At 38.8% G+C, this 15,705-nt stretch overlaps 1 protein-coding gene across 4 annotated transcripts in view; it reads right to left on the bottom strand.

Moving 5' to 3' along the window:
* The window catches only part of LOC124622147 (zinc finger protein 761-like), a 164,406-nt gene that overhangs the window by 3,512 nt on the left and 145,189 nt on the right, over positions 1 to 15,705 (bottom strand). For all 4 annotated transcript variants that reach the window (XM_047147782.1, XM_047147781.1, XM_047147783.1 and 1 more), the window contains one exon: positions 14,159 to 14,471. In XM_047147782.1, the coding sequence (XP_047003738.1) occupies positions 14,159 to 14,471 (313 nt within the window). The remainder of the gene's footprint in view (positions 1 to 14,158; positions 14,472 to 15,705) is intronic.

Below are 15,705 nucleotides of genomic sequence, written 5' to 3' on the forward strand. Positions count from 1 at the left end.
CATCAGTGTTTGACATCTCAGTAGTGTCTAATCTCTACATTGGGAGTGATAAATTGAGTGATGCTGCTGCCACTACAACTGAATGTGCTTAAAAAAAAAAACCAGCTGGAATTGAATAACGAAACAATAAACTGTGTGCTGGGACTACAGACCATGAGATAATTAATATGTCTTTACTATCAAATGTTTTGGAGAATAATACATGTTGCAAACAATGTGGACAATGTGATGTTTCACTAAAAAAAACTTACATGAAGGACTTGCTTGTGAGCTAGAGTTCAGATACATTGCTATTCACCATAAAGATGAGACAATGAGTTGCTGCCTGGCTCAACAAAAAGACTGTTACACAATGAACTTTCAGATAAAGCCTTCTTCAGAAAAGAAAGGAAAACACACACATGCTCACAAAAGCAGCGACTCTGGCTTGAATGACCACAGGTAAGGGTCATGAGTGCGTGAGGGTATGCCTGCTTTTGTGTGTGTGTGTGTGTGTGTGTGTGTGTGTGTGTGTGTGTGTGTGTGTGTATTTTCCTTACTTTCCTGAAGAATGTTTCGGCTGAAAGCTCAGGGTGTAACAGCCTTTGTGGTGCCTATCTGTAACTTAACATGTCATCTTTACAAAGAGTAGCTAGTAGCTATCTGCCCTTTTGATAATCATTCATACATTTAAAAATGCTCTTGTTTCTTTACCTTAATTTCTTGCTAAAATGGTCATTCATGGTTATGCGTCCTGGTCTGGATGAAACGAGGTGTAGAAGAAATCTATTGCCCATGAAACCAAACTTGCCTCAAACTGCTAAAATTCTGTTAACCATTCTTTTAAAAGTTTTCAGCAATTTTGGTCTTGATATATTGCACTCCAATGTGGCCCTGACATTGGAAATCTTAAATGTTGCAGTACTGTTTTTAATGTGCAGTAGTCATGACAGAGAGCATCTTTAATATGGAGTGCCATCAAACTTACATAGTATGAATAATCCGGATGTTTAATGCCAGATATTAGTGTACAGTGGGCATGACCAGTACAAATCATGGGAGGCTCTATCCCTTGATTTCACACTGGAAAATACCCTGGCGTCATCCTGGACCGACACTTAGCATGGCAGTTACATATCAACAAGGTAATGGATAAAGTGCTAGGAATACTGCACTTAATTTATCTCTCACCGAGCCACATTACAACGCTGCCCTCACAATGCGACATCAAACTGTACTAAGCACTTATGAGGTGAGTGCTCGAGTATACCACTGTGGCAAGGTGAAGCACTGCTGCAATGACAGTCAAGATGTTGCACACAGTGCAGAAGACAGCCCTTAGATTTGCTCTGCACCTTCCAAGAACATTTCCAATGAAGAGAATTAATCAACTACTGTAATCTTGAATTTCTGAGACAGATGCTGGCAGTATGTAAGATGATTCTACAAGGCCATGTAAGAATCGTACAACTGTCTTGTCAACAGACTGGGGAACCTAGTTCACTGGCAGTGAACCACACAATGGCTGGACCTGCTGCATAACAACCCACACCACGTAGCAATGGGAAGGAAACCAGTAAGTGAAAACAAGATGACGAGAGGCACCGAGAGGTTACACAACATCCAACCTGAGGCTGATAGGTGAGCAGCAGGCAATGATTAACCTGCAACATAGATAAGGCAGAAACCCTCATAAAAGCCACAAGCATTAGCATCAGTGGGCACAATATTCACTGAAATACTGGGACAACATCATTAGAAAGGCCATCAAAATACATAGAGACTGTGGCTATAGTCTCAGCAAGGCTTGAGAACCAACACTAAGTCTAATTAAGGAGAAGGCATTCAGAGAAAACAACAAGCTGGCATCTGGGGTGGATGGAGTGCCTACATCCACACTGATACAGCCTGGATGTTTTACCAGGGATTGCTGGCACAGTCTTCAATGCAAATCTCTCTTTGGTCAACAACACATCGCTGGGTGAGGGGATGTAAGTCAGACCTCCCAAGAGGTCAGTTTGCTAGTGCACATGACAATGATGACATGCATGACTGCCAAAATACTGTGTCCTTTGGATGCTAAAAACTGGCAGTACACTCTTTGGCTATTCTGTCAACTAGTGCATAAGGAGAAACTGAAGAACCACATTATGATATGTACATCATGATTAGCAGCAGTGTGGCAGATTTAAAGTTGGAGCAATTGACAGACACCCAGCAACACAGTGGGAGTTGTGCAACAACACACAATTAGTGCAACAAACTGATGCTATGGCAAGATAGTGTAGACATTGTTAATAAATCAACCTGGTACAAAATGCATCGATTTTGGATGTTTATCTACACGTATCAGCCAATTTCTGGATTTTTCTTTGCATAAGACAGTGTCCAAGTGTCTAATACATTCAATTCTAAATTCTAATATTTTCATGTCAGTTATTCATTATCCTCAACTGATTGTATCAAAACAAGTATGTATCATGATAAATTGCTTATGTTTAAATTATTGTGAGTGCTGCAAAAAATTTGTACTATAATGTCTGTTACAAACTACATTTGCACCTTCTCCAAATTGTTGCAGATTTATTCTTGTTTAGACAATCATTCTCGTATAATTTCAGTATTTAACTATGTAAATTATTGAGAATTTTTGTAAGTCTGCATTCCCCCCCCCCATAACATAGCCTACTTAACAGTAAAATTGATGGCTGTGAGCTACCAGTTTGTAATCTATACACTTTGACAGTAATGTGTTGTTCAGAAAATCATTTTTCCATTAACTGCAATGGGTTCATGTGTGGTTAGTGTAATATATCCACATTTTTCACTCACTGATCTATTTCTTCTACGGGAGTGATAGTTAGTCCACACTGTCAACTGCTTTGGCAAAATATTGTGTTTGCACATATTACAACTTTTGTACTGCATTCCAGTAACTTTTATATTGCATTTCATCTAGTTTCCTCTTCAAGAGTAGTGTATATTTTCACAAAATTCTGCTCTTTAAGATTTTTTATGCATGTCTGTTAGTGAGCATAGCCTTGACAACATAAAAGTTCCCAATGCAAACTTCCAAATATCTTTAAGGTTCAAAATGGTTCAAATGGCTCTGAGCACTATGGGACTTAACATCTGAGGTCATCAGTCCCCTAGAACTTAGAACTACTTAAACCTAACTAACCTAAGGACAACACACACAACCATGCCCGAGGCAGGATTCGAGCCTGCGACCGTAGCAGTCGCGCGGTTCCAGACTGAAGCGCTGAGAACCGCTCGGCCACTGCGGCCAGCTATCTTTAAGGAATCAGTTACTTTTATCCCAGGTTTTTCTCTCAGTACATAACAAACCACCTCCTTTGGTCTTGCAGCTTTAGTTCTTAAAGCGAATTAGTGATCCTTGTAGTATGACAGATCCATGAATTACAAAAGAATCAGCAAGGTTAACTCCGAGTTAAACCTTAGTTGGTTACTGTTGAGAAATACATTGCACCAAACACAATTTAGCCCCCCTGTGAAAGCTCTTCTCAGTCACAGGATGAGTTAGTTGCTTTTCATAAGCAGCTGGAAATCACTCTTACTGCTAATAAGTAATTGGAAGGTGTTGTGAAAGTGTGTTCTCAGCAAATTACTTAAAGTCACATACCAAATCCAGGAAATAATGGATGTATCATTACTCCCTAACTACACTAGCAGAGGCAAATCAGTGGTACATTTAGGGGTCTTGTACAGGGGATGCAGGGGTCAGGAAGAACAGTCAAAGTGGTACATTCACTCCACTTACGAATATGTTTGAAGTGGTGTCTCCAACTGAAACTTAATTGAGCTAGTGGGGTACCATGCTGTGATGCTTATCGCAGGAAAGCAAATGCAAACATATAGTGTCTGTCAATCGTTGGCAGTTCAAATGAATGGTGAGTAATGGTAACACTTATGGAAGTGGTCGGAAGAGATAAGAAGGATCACCTTGTACACTTCATGTGTCTGCCTGGAGAATTCATTCAACACATTGAAGAGGTTGTTCCTGCAGCTATATAGAGAGCAATGAGTTACCAGTTGCAGATTGTGGTGAATGTTGGAACAAATGATGCCATGTGCGTGTGTTCCAAAGTCATACTTGGACCATTCCAGCAAGTGGCAGTCAAGAATGAAATGATCAGCTTTGTTCACGGAAATTCTATGTAGTTCTGAAGCTCACAAACTGCAGAATTGTTCCCCAGGTTCTGACTCGAGTGGACTTCAAAGGTTCTGTGAATAGCTAGGCTCTGACTGAGTTGTGCCTCATGGTTGAGAACTGTAGGGTTTTTCTAAAAGGGTCAGGGATATACTATACAACAGAAGCTGCTGTCCAGGTAGCTGACAGTGGGTCAGGTGCAACTAGATTTATTTATTTTTTATTCTCTTATTTATTATTTTTAGAATAGGCAACTCCAAGTCCAGTTAATGATAGCTGTGTGGAACATAGTAGTATAAGTGTAAGACCAAAAGAAATTCCCCTTCACAGATGAGGCTTTTAAAAACTACTGATCAACTGCCGAAACATCTGTAACAACATCCCAGAGCTTAAAGCACTTGTAAAAGACAATGGAACTGACACAATACTAAGTACAGAAAGCTGTCCAAAATCCAAACATGAAGTAATGATATTTTTGGAGTTAATCTAAGTGTACATTAAAAGAATAAGCTAATGGGAAATGGATGTTGTGTATGCATTGCAGTGTAGACACTAAACTTGAATATATCAAGATATTAATTGAAGCTGCATGTGAAATTGTTTTGCAAGACTCGATATAAAGGTTGGGCATGAACTTATAAGTGGTTCTGTCTACTGACCATGAGACACACCCTCAGACATAACTGACAACTTTTGAGAAAATCTCTGCTCGCTAGCCCATATGATCACAAGTTAGCAGACATTAATCATCCTGCAACTGATTGGGATAGTTACAGGTCTGTAAGTGATGGACATGACAAGACATATTGTAAAACAAAGCTAAATGTCTTCTCTGAAATCTGTCTAGAACAGATAGCTCAAGATTCAACTCATGTTGGAAACAGACAAATGACCTCTTTGAGGGAGTCCACACTGAAACTGATAGCAGGTAACTGCAGCAACAATTATTACCACAGTATAAAGGGCAACTAAACCAATTAGAAAGATTTACCTGTCCAGTAATGCACATCAAGAGGCAATAGTGACATATCTCAAGAAAGAAGTAAAAGTTTGTAGCTCTGGGCATCTGCATGAACAGGAACTGTGGCTGATGTATAGAAAGATAATTAACTAAGCAATGGATGGATACAAGTCAAGTAAAAGAGTGGATGATGGGGGGGACCCTACATTGTTTCAGTCTCTGTGCAGTGACTTTATTAAACAGCAATTTCTGTGGAAGAGGTGTATAACAACGTGTAGGACTATAGGTAGAAGGATGCCAAATGAAATGTGTTTGGCTATCAGAAGGGTGATGTTTGAAACCTTCAGTGACTATCCTAACAGAAACTTACTGAAAGACTTCTCACAAAATTCAAAGAAATTCTGATAATATGCAAAGGCTCACTCTTTCAGTGGTTCTTATTTAGATATCTTTTTCTTCCCTGTTAACTAAGTCTCTTCATGTACTATATTTTGATTCATTTTTTCTCACTACACTTTCTTCTTTGGTCTATTAATGTTATTATGTGATCATCTACCCCTGATGTCCTGGGCTCATTTTGTGAGAGAGCAACTGTGTCCTCTGCTGCAGTTATTGTTGCTTTTTTTCTCAAGTGGTTTACTGTTTGACCTACACTGTCTTTCAGTAGTAAGTTCACTCAATTTCTATAATTCTCAATGCTAGTCAGTATTGCAACACGCGTGTCACATATTGCTTGTGACTTCATTTCAGCTCTGCCATAATTACACAACAATTAATTTATTGAGCTTGGTACATTTTTGCTGTGACAAGAAATTGATTTCTCAACAGAAAGACAGCTTGGTAGTCCCATAAATGTCAGCAAAAGGCTCTTCACGGTGTCTCAATAGCAATGATCAAGCACCTCCTGGAGGGGGGAGTGGCAGGGGGGGGTGCCAGTTTTTGTAGCTGGTCTCTTTTTTTCAAATTGCCTACTGTGCTTGCACTATTCCATCTACCACAGGCATAGATGCTGCCGGATACCACACTTTTGTGCTGTGGGTGCTTGAGGTGAAACTTGCCTCTGTATGTACATAAAAGAAGAGGCCACATACCAGTGCTTCCCTGGTGTAAGAAAGTTCTCCCTCCAAAATTACGGACTATCCACTGTCCATTCCAAAGTAACAACCCCACCACCATACATAGCGTGGTTGGTGTTAACTAATGGATAGAGTTTGTTTGCAACCAGTACCAATGTCACAAATTTTAATGAGGCTTTTTGCAAGGTTTAAGTGGAAAGTTTCTCACGCTTTCCCATGTTTTTACACAGACAGGGGAACATATGCATTCGTCGGATTGGCAGCAGCATTCACTCTCCCCTCCAAATGGAGCTTGGAAATTCTCAAGAGAACTTTGATTTTATGAGGATATTCACTTCCTAGTTCTTGTCTGCTGCTATTTGGAACCTTCTTACTGTACTTGAAGAAAGCAAGTTTCAGTCAGGCACTAGCACGATCCATTTTCTGAACAGCTCTCATTAAAATCATTTGTTTATGTCCTTGAATGCTCAGTTATCTGTATTAAATATTTGTCTCACACATCTTGATTTTGTGACCTCCCCAGATGTGGAAGTCGTTTTGATTTTGTTTCTTACAGTATCCCAATTAAACATGAGGCCAACTGAGTTTAGAGTCACTTTAGTTTGCTACAATTTTCAGAACATTGCTCTGTATTACTCATTGCCAATTGTTCATTTGATTAGATTAAATAAAAGTTGTATTCTCTACCTGTCTTACATCTTGAGATCCCTAAGTACAAAATTTCCCTATGGTTAGCTGATCGTTAAATAATAAATATAACCAGTACTGTATTTCTGGGAGGTTTGCTTCACTGTGACGAGTTTCCATCATGTGCAGTGGTCAGGCGCTATTTTTCTAAACAGATATAAAAGATACAGAGGCGTTAACAAGGGTCAAACACCAAGTTTCTACAGCAAGAATAGTTGGTGCACACCATCCATATCTGGTAGGCATTCCCCTATCTGCCACCTGCAGAGGTGCCCAGATGCGGTTCTTTATATATCATATCTCATGAAGCTGCAAGTTACTGCAGCTTCTTCTTCTTCTTCTTCTTCTTCTTCTCCTTCTCCTCCTTCTCCTCCTCCTCCTCCTCCTCCTCCTCCTCCTCCTGTTGCTGCTGTTCTTCACTGCACCTCCAATCCAATCTAATCCAAAATATGATGTACACGAAAATTACATTTACCAATTATTTTGTACTGTTCCCACTGCTTTAGCATTAGTGTAGGTTGATAACGTGTGGGCCTAAGTCAGTTACAGGTTAAGTAAATTTCTGATGGAAATTTGTTAATAGTACTTCTAGGATACAAATGATAACACAGATACACAGTCTTGGATTTTAGGACTATAGTCAAATCTCAATAAGAGAGAAAACTTTGTAAGCAATAAGACAGAAAACTCTATAAATGGAAGTCACCTGATTTGGGGTGAATGTGAGGAAAATATATCTAAACAGTTATTTTATCTGGAATTTCAAATATATACACAGCAAGATTGTTTCTATTGTTGAAGCACTTTCAGTTTTTGAAGAGGTAAACCAAATGTTTGTTTTTGTATGTCACGGGTAAGGAATATGTGGTTTTGATATGTCATGGGACAGACGTGAGGTTACCGTTCCTCTGAATGGCAAGAATTTTTAGGGGACAAAGACAAATGGAACAAACAGTGTCTATCTTTGAGGAAAATGTGTTGCATTCTCATTATGTCAAAGAGAAAAATGACAGTACTTCTGCTAAGTAATAAACTTAAAATTTTTGAATGTGTTCAAGGATGAGAAGTTATAAAGTGAGATTCTATGTGTGTTTGGCACACCTCAGTCCACATTTTATAAGACCATAAAAGACAAAAATAAGATAATATCTTGGTGCTCTGAGGGACATAAATGCATTAAGAAAAACAAAACTATTGAATTTCACGTCTCAGCACCCAATCAGGAAATGGATTAAACAAACCCTTGATGCACATATTCCCATCATTGACAGGAAAAGTTCACAGTTTCCCTAGAGAAGTGGGAATACAGTTTTTTCAGCCATCAATGGTTAGTTGGATAGTTTTAAGAAACATACTGACTATGTTTGTAAGGAAGTGGAGGGGGAAAGCATATCTGTCAACCAAGGCATGTGTACAAGCAGTTTACTGAAGATCTACTAGTCCTTTTAGACAGCTATCATCTTCAGGATAAAACATTTATGATCAAAGAAGCAGTGCAGCACAGACATAAACAAAGGGAGAGGTATCTCAAAAAAAAAAAGGACAAACTGCCTCTTTTCGTTATCAGAAACCACACTGGCTCGACATACAATACAGGGACTGCACACAAGCAGATGGCCTGGGATAAGAGATCATGTTGGGTGGAGTGGGATGAGTAGACAGAGAGAGAGAGAGAGAGAGAGAGAGAGAGAGAGAGAGAGAGAGAGAGAGAGAGAGAGAGAGAGAGGAGGATAGCAGAAGGAAGGGTTGGGGACAGGAGGAAGGAGAGACTAGTGGAGAAGCAGCATGTGCAGGGGCACCAGACCAATGACTTTCTGCAGTGTACAATGGAGATGATGTGGAGATGTGTCTTGGGAGGGGGTGACAGGGCAGAGGTAGAGGATATGGGAACAGTTGGTCAGAGGAGACAGAGTCCAGGAGGATTACGAGTGCAAAGGCTGTGTAGCAAGGAAAACTCCCATCTACACAGTCCAGAAAAGGTTGTGCTGAGAGAAGATGCAGATAGTATGGGTTGTGAAGCACACACTGAACTTGAGCATATTGTGCTCAGCAGTGTGTTCCACCACTGGGTGATGAACTCTGTTCTTGGCCACAGTTGGGCAGTGCCCATAAATTCTAGTGGACAGGTGGTTGTTGGTCATGCCCAAATAAAATTTTGTACAGAAATTGTAGCAGAGCTGGTATATGACATGGTTGCTTTCATAGGTGTCCCTACCTTTGATGGCATGGTATAAGCTTGTGACAGGTTTGGAGTAGGGTGAACAGGCATGTCTCGCACCTGGGTCTTCCAAAGGGATATGACCCTGGAGCAAGCAGGTCAGACTGTAACTGGCTTAGGGAGAGAACACAATATTGTGTACATGGGATGAGCAATCGAATACCACTTTGAGATTGGTAGGATCATGTCCCTTATTTCTGGGCATGATGATAAATGATTACCCCTAGCAAAGGGTATGGTTCAGTTACTCCTGTCTGGGATGGCACTAAGTGATGAGGGGGCACTCTTTTGCAGCTGATTCCTGGAGCCAGGAGGAGGATTAAGGCTGTGTGAGGACATGGCATGGGAGATCTGTTTGTGGACTAAGTTTGGTGTATAGCACCTCCCTGTGAAGGCCTCTGTGAAACCTTCAGGACACTGGGAAAGGGATTTCTCATCACTTCAGATATACTATATATCCACGATTTTTTTTTTTTTTTTTTTTTTTTTTTTTGTGTGTGGAAGGGATTACAGCTGTCAAAACACATGTAGTGGTAGTGACGGTTAGTGAGCTTAATATGGACTGCAGTGTCAATGAAGCCATCCAAGTGGTGGAAGTCGACATCCAGGTAAGTGGCATGTTGCGATCAGGAGCAGCAGGTGAAGTGGATGGGAGAGAAGGTGTTGAGGTTGAGGAGGAATGAAGATAGGGTGTCTTGGCCCTGAATCGAGATCATTAGGATATCATCAATGAAACTGAATCAGGAAAGTGCATTGCACTAATTCATCGGCTCCAGTGTGTTGCATGCCTAGCCTGTGCACCTGCTGTCTGTCCACCAGTCGTCCGTCCACTTGCTGCCCCTTCCTCCTGTACACAACAGTGTCTGTTGATGACTAAACACTTCTACTATTTGATGAGTGGTCTCCATTACTCCTACCATTTACATTTTGACCTAGTCTTCCATAGGTAAGTTTGCTATGCCTCTTTTCACATCAGTTTAATGTAGTATATTGGTATCCCATTTAATATGAGACTGGGAAAACAGCAACAGTTTTCCAGCTCTGACTACGTGTGCCTGATGACAAACCATTACCTACGTTGTCAGGCTACAGTATAGTATTACAGATGCTAGCACAACATACCTTATCATCCAAAAAGCACAGATGCAACCTGGCATGATCCACAACTCTTGAAAAACATTCAAGAGCACTTCATCTTCATCTACATCTACATCTACATCCATTCTCCACAAGCCACCTGACTGTGTGTGGCGGAGGGTACCTTGAGTACCTCTATCAGTTCTCCCTTCTATTGCAGTCTCCTATTGTTTGTGGAAAGAAGGATTGTCAGTATGCCTCTGTGTGGGCTCTAATCTCTCTGATTTTATCCTCATGGTCTCTTCGCGAGATATACGTAGGAGGGAGCAATATACTGCTTGACCCCTCGGTGAAGGTATGCTCTCAAATCTTCAACAAAAGCCTGTACCGAGCTACTGAGCGTCTCTCCTGCAGAGTCTTCCACTGGAGTTTATCTATCATCTCTGTAATGCTTTCGCAATTACTAAATGATCCTGTAACGAAGTGCGCTGCTCTCTGTTGGATCTTCTCTCTCTCTTCTATCAACCCTATCTGGTACGGATCCCGCACTGCTGAGCAGTATTCAAGCAGTGGGCGAACAAGCGTACTGTAACCTACTTCCTTTGTTTTTGGATTGCATTTCCTTAGGATTCTTCCAATGAATCTCAGTCTGGCATCTGGTTTACCGATGATCAACTTTATTGCTCATTCACAAAATCTTTGCACTAATAATGCACATGTTGTACTGAATCCAATTAACAGTACACTGTTCACTGAAACACTCCTGACTGATAAGCTCAGTGGCAAAAGGATTCATGTACAATGCTACTATATACTTACTCTTCTGTTAAAACATTCAATCTCTTTTCACTTATTTTGCTGTAATACACTGTACAGTAGGTTACATATTTTTGTTTCAATAAGTGATTAACAATTTCGTTACATTAAGTATATTTAACAAATGCTATAAAATTTGCATTTATTATTTTTTTGTCCATTTCATGTGCCACAAGGAGCCTTGTCTTCAGCATTAAGGGTCTTCTGGTACTGTTTGCTGACATTGAGATGCTGGACCAACTTGCAGCCAAGCCAACAGCCATGCAGCACAACAAGATGCTTCCAGTCATGTTAAGATGGTTGTTAATTATTATAAAAATGAAAACACATAGTTTTTGCAAAAGTGTTGTATGCATTAATGTTCCTACTCATGTTTGATTGCACTTATAGTATGTGTAAATTAATGTACCATCTTATTATGTGGCAATAGCGTGTATATTGCTAACATACAATAAAATGTTATGAGGTGTTAAATATTATTCAGTGGTTTTATGTTGAATTATTATTGAAGACCCTTTTATTTGAAATGAATGATAATTATTTAATGGAAGAAATATGATTTTCAAATAAATAGATCAGAATTAAAATTGAAGCCTAAATACGATGTCTAAATGTGTGTGAAATCTTATGGGACTTAACTGCTAAGGTCATCAGTCCCTAAGCTTTCACACTACTAAACCTAAATTATCCTAAGGACAAACACACACACCCATGCCCGAGGGAGGACTCGAACCTCCACCGGGACCAGCCGCACAGTCCATGACTCCAGCGCCTTAGACCGCTCGGCTAATCCCGCACGGCAAATACAATGGCTAAATACCGTTATCAAATAATCTCTGGTTTGCTGAAACTTTGACTACTGATTTATGTGGAAAAATACTTAATGTGATCTGAGTTACAATGATTATGATATATCACACTGCCAGAAGTACGACATTTAGTTATCAGTAGCTAACTGGAGGAGAAGCATATCTGAAAGTGGAAAAAATAGTTTGGAACCTCATGGATCACTGTAAGTCATGACACAGCAGTTAATGAATGTCTCTGAATCTCTTGGCAATGCAGTCCTCGACTGCATGGAAATTTTACGTGAATTTGATGATTTGTTTTTAAATTGCCAGATATCAACATTTATAGTGCCATTATTTGAGAGAAGCTTATCAATTCAATCATGCAGCATGATAATACCTTCACAATAATTTTGATATGCTCATCCTTGAAAGAGGCAAAATAAAACATGAAACTATAATACATGCAAGACACTACATTTAGCAAGATCAAAAAAATTACCAATGGAATTATTGCAGTACCAAATGGTGTGGGTCACATACTCATGTGGAAAAAGTATTTGAGCCAACTGTGGTAGCACAGCCCCAACAGGGTCATGCTGGTCAAGAGTGATTTATGCCACTCTCGTATTAAATGGGACACCTTTACCTCTGTCTAAGATTTTATAATTTTCTGAATGGATTAATTTTCTGCTTCTTTAGGAAGAGTTAGGGAAAATCAAAGCTAAATGCATTGTATAGTAATTTAATTGTTCACAGGTGTAAACAGTCTACCCATTAACTATAATAATAATGTGAAGGTTTCGATGACAAGAGAAACATATAGGGGATGGCTGATGGAAGATCCTAAGAAAATTAATAACAAAGGAAGAAAAAACTCATTCCTTTCATTGACAATTGCTCTGCCCACTTGGATGTACCAACACATAAAATGTTACAGTCCTTTTTCCACCTGCCAACTCCATCAGTATGTTACAACAACTGGATCGGAGTTCATATGCATGTTTAAAGATTATTACAAATCAATTGTCAAACAGATTCTGATTGGCCTGGAAAATGGTCCTGCACTTCAAAAATTTTAACAAGAATAATACAAACACACATTTAGAACAAGACTGAAGCCAATATAGTTGAAGATCAATCTGGCTTTCTAGCAGGTAAGAGCATGGCAGAAGCTACCCTAAGCCTTTGCAGTATAACTGGAGAAAGCTTTAGGCTTTACACTGTCAACTAGAATTTTTTAAAGATCATTAAACTAGACTATATAGACAGGAGAATAATTAAAGAAATATACAGACAAACAGTGATAGTAAAGATAATAAACAGAAAAAAAGTTTGATTTCTTAATGGCGTTAGACAAGGTTGCAATATTGTCACCATTCCTATTTAACACCTTCATATAGAAGTAAGGAATGACTGCAAAGAATACTGTACGGATAACAGAATAAACAGAGAATGAATACAGATGCTAAGATTTGTGGATGACATAGTTGTAGTAGCTCAAGATGAAAGAAATCTTCAAAGTATCTTGGAAGTTTTGGATACAGTACTAAGGGATGATACAAAATGGAAATTAACTAAAAAAACTCAGAAATACTTTTTTGTGTGCACCAAGGCATCGGAAAAAGTAATTATTGAAATTACAGGAAGTAAAACAAGTCAGGGTCATAAAAATGTTTAGGAAGTAAGAGAAACAAAGATGGAACAAGTACTGAAGATATAAAACAAAGAATTAGAGAAGTAAAAACAATATTCATGAATAAAAGAAAAAGGTTTTGATCAAACAACATTGACGTGAGGAAAAAGGTGGTCAGAGCTGCATTTGGAGTGTAGTACTTTATGGCTGTGAAACATGGACAACATGCAAAAACCTCTTGAAGCTTTTTAATTATGGTGCTGGAGATACCTGTTAAAGATGAAGTGGAGAGAGAAAACCACCAACCAGGCAGTCCTTCAGAGAACTGGCAAAGGAATGTCATTTATGAGAACAAGAGAGTGAAGAAGATACAAGTGGATTGGTCACATGACATGACAAAAGCCTTTCATTGTAAATGTTCTAGAAGGAACAATACACAGAGAGTTAGGCCAAGGAAGACAGTGATTGGTATTTTTACAACAGGCCAGACATAATGCAGGAGTTTCTAATCAAGTAAAACATGAAGAAGTTAGATCATAATAGATCCAGATTGAGAGCTAACAAACAATTGAATGATGATGAGACAGACGAAATAAAAAACATATTACTGAGCTTCCAGCTGAAGCAGCTGGTTTAAAGTAGACTTCTGAAAGCTCAAGAAACATTGTACCAAAATGTATTTTAATGAATTTCTAGTATGGCAAAGCTAATACATTAATAGGATATAGATTATGTTCATGTTGTTCTACCTTTTCAATGATGGTCTCCCTGACTGTACTGACATATGAGTGATCTGCTGTCTCAGGCAGCACAAAGCATTCAGCACGAGCATTCTTGTTTGCCTTTGATGCAGTATTAAGCTTCCGATATTTACTAGTTGTGCTTTGAGTCCTCTCACGATGCGACTCTTTCTCGCGCAACTCCTTCACTGTTATTTTTCTTCCTAGTTTCTCAGACAACTTCTCAAGATACTGCTGGCTCACTTCCTCACCCCTCCCAACCCATTCAGGATCTGGAACAGTTGGCAGTACACCTTTCTGCTGCAGCTGCTGTCTCTTGTACCTATAAATAAAGTACAGGTGCAGAGATGTAAATTAAAGAATTAAAAAGTACACAGTTTAGTAAATTAATTTGTTTCATAAATAGTGAATGGAGAACAAAATACAAAAAATGAACACAATGTGGTAGTGCTCAGAGGGAGATTCTGTTTTGTGCTGCGGAAGGTGAATATTGAGAAATGAAAACATGATGCTGGACAGAGGCAACTAATGTGCTTATCTTGTCTTGTTCTGGACACACATTCATCATTCATTATAGTTCCAGTCTTTACATCAATGCCAGTGGCTGAGCAATTGCCAGTGGCTAAGCAGTTAGGTTGTACCTGATCTAAGCAAACATGGCTTACGCTGGGAATGTTTTTGGTAACCCATCGCCTAAATTATCATCAAATGTTGAGTTAAAAGTATGACTCAGGACACAGTCTAATGCAAAATTTGAATCTACTTTCCATGAAACAGACATCATGGTATAACCTAATCATGCCAAGTATGGGACAAGGGCTTTGGCTGAAAGCTAAGTATGTTACACTATTTTTATTGTGTCTCTCTGCAACTCAATGTGTCATCTTTATGATGAGTAACAATCTATCCTTTTCGTAATACTGAAAATATCATTCATTCATTCATGTTCCGCTGATCCAATCTAGGAACAGAAACTTCAGGGATGTGGAACAAGTCACGGCATACATTAACATAACACAAGCAAATCATAGAGACTAAATCTGTGTACAGTATTAACAACAACCTCTCACTGTACTGCTCATTGTTAGTCACACTTATGTCAGCTAAAATTTCATCAAGTGGTTGCTTTTAAAAAAGCTGCTGCCTCCTTAGTTCTATTAAATATCCTCTGTTTATTTCATATTGGTAAGTTAATATCAGTTTTTTTCAAAAGCCTATTACACTGAAATGTAACTAGTAAAATGTCTTATTATTTACAGCCTAATATTTACTAAGATTATAATGAAATTTTTTCTAACACAATCAATTTTTTCAAAAGCCTATTACATTGAAATGTAACTAGTAAAATGTCTTATTATTTACAGCCTAATATTTACTAAGATTATAATGAAATTTTTTCTAAAGAAAGTAGTTAGCTACACCAATCAATGCTAAATCTATTTACGGTACATTATTACATGTCATGCACATTTACAATGAACTCTGCTACTTGCATGTAGCCTACACATATTTTCAATCCTCGACACTAAATATTCAGATTATTTATAGAAATGTGA

This window comes from Schistocerca americana, chromosome 7, assembly GCF_021461395.2.
Source record: "Schistocerca americana isolate TAMUIC-IGC-003095 chromosome 7, iqSchAmer2.1, whole genome shotgun sequence".
In the NCBI taxonomy this organism is placed as follows: domain Eukaryota; kingdom Metazoa; phylum Arthropoda; class Insecta; order Orthoptera; family Acrididae; genus Schistocerca; species Schistocerca americana.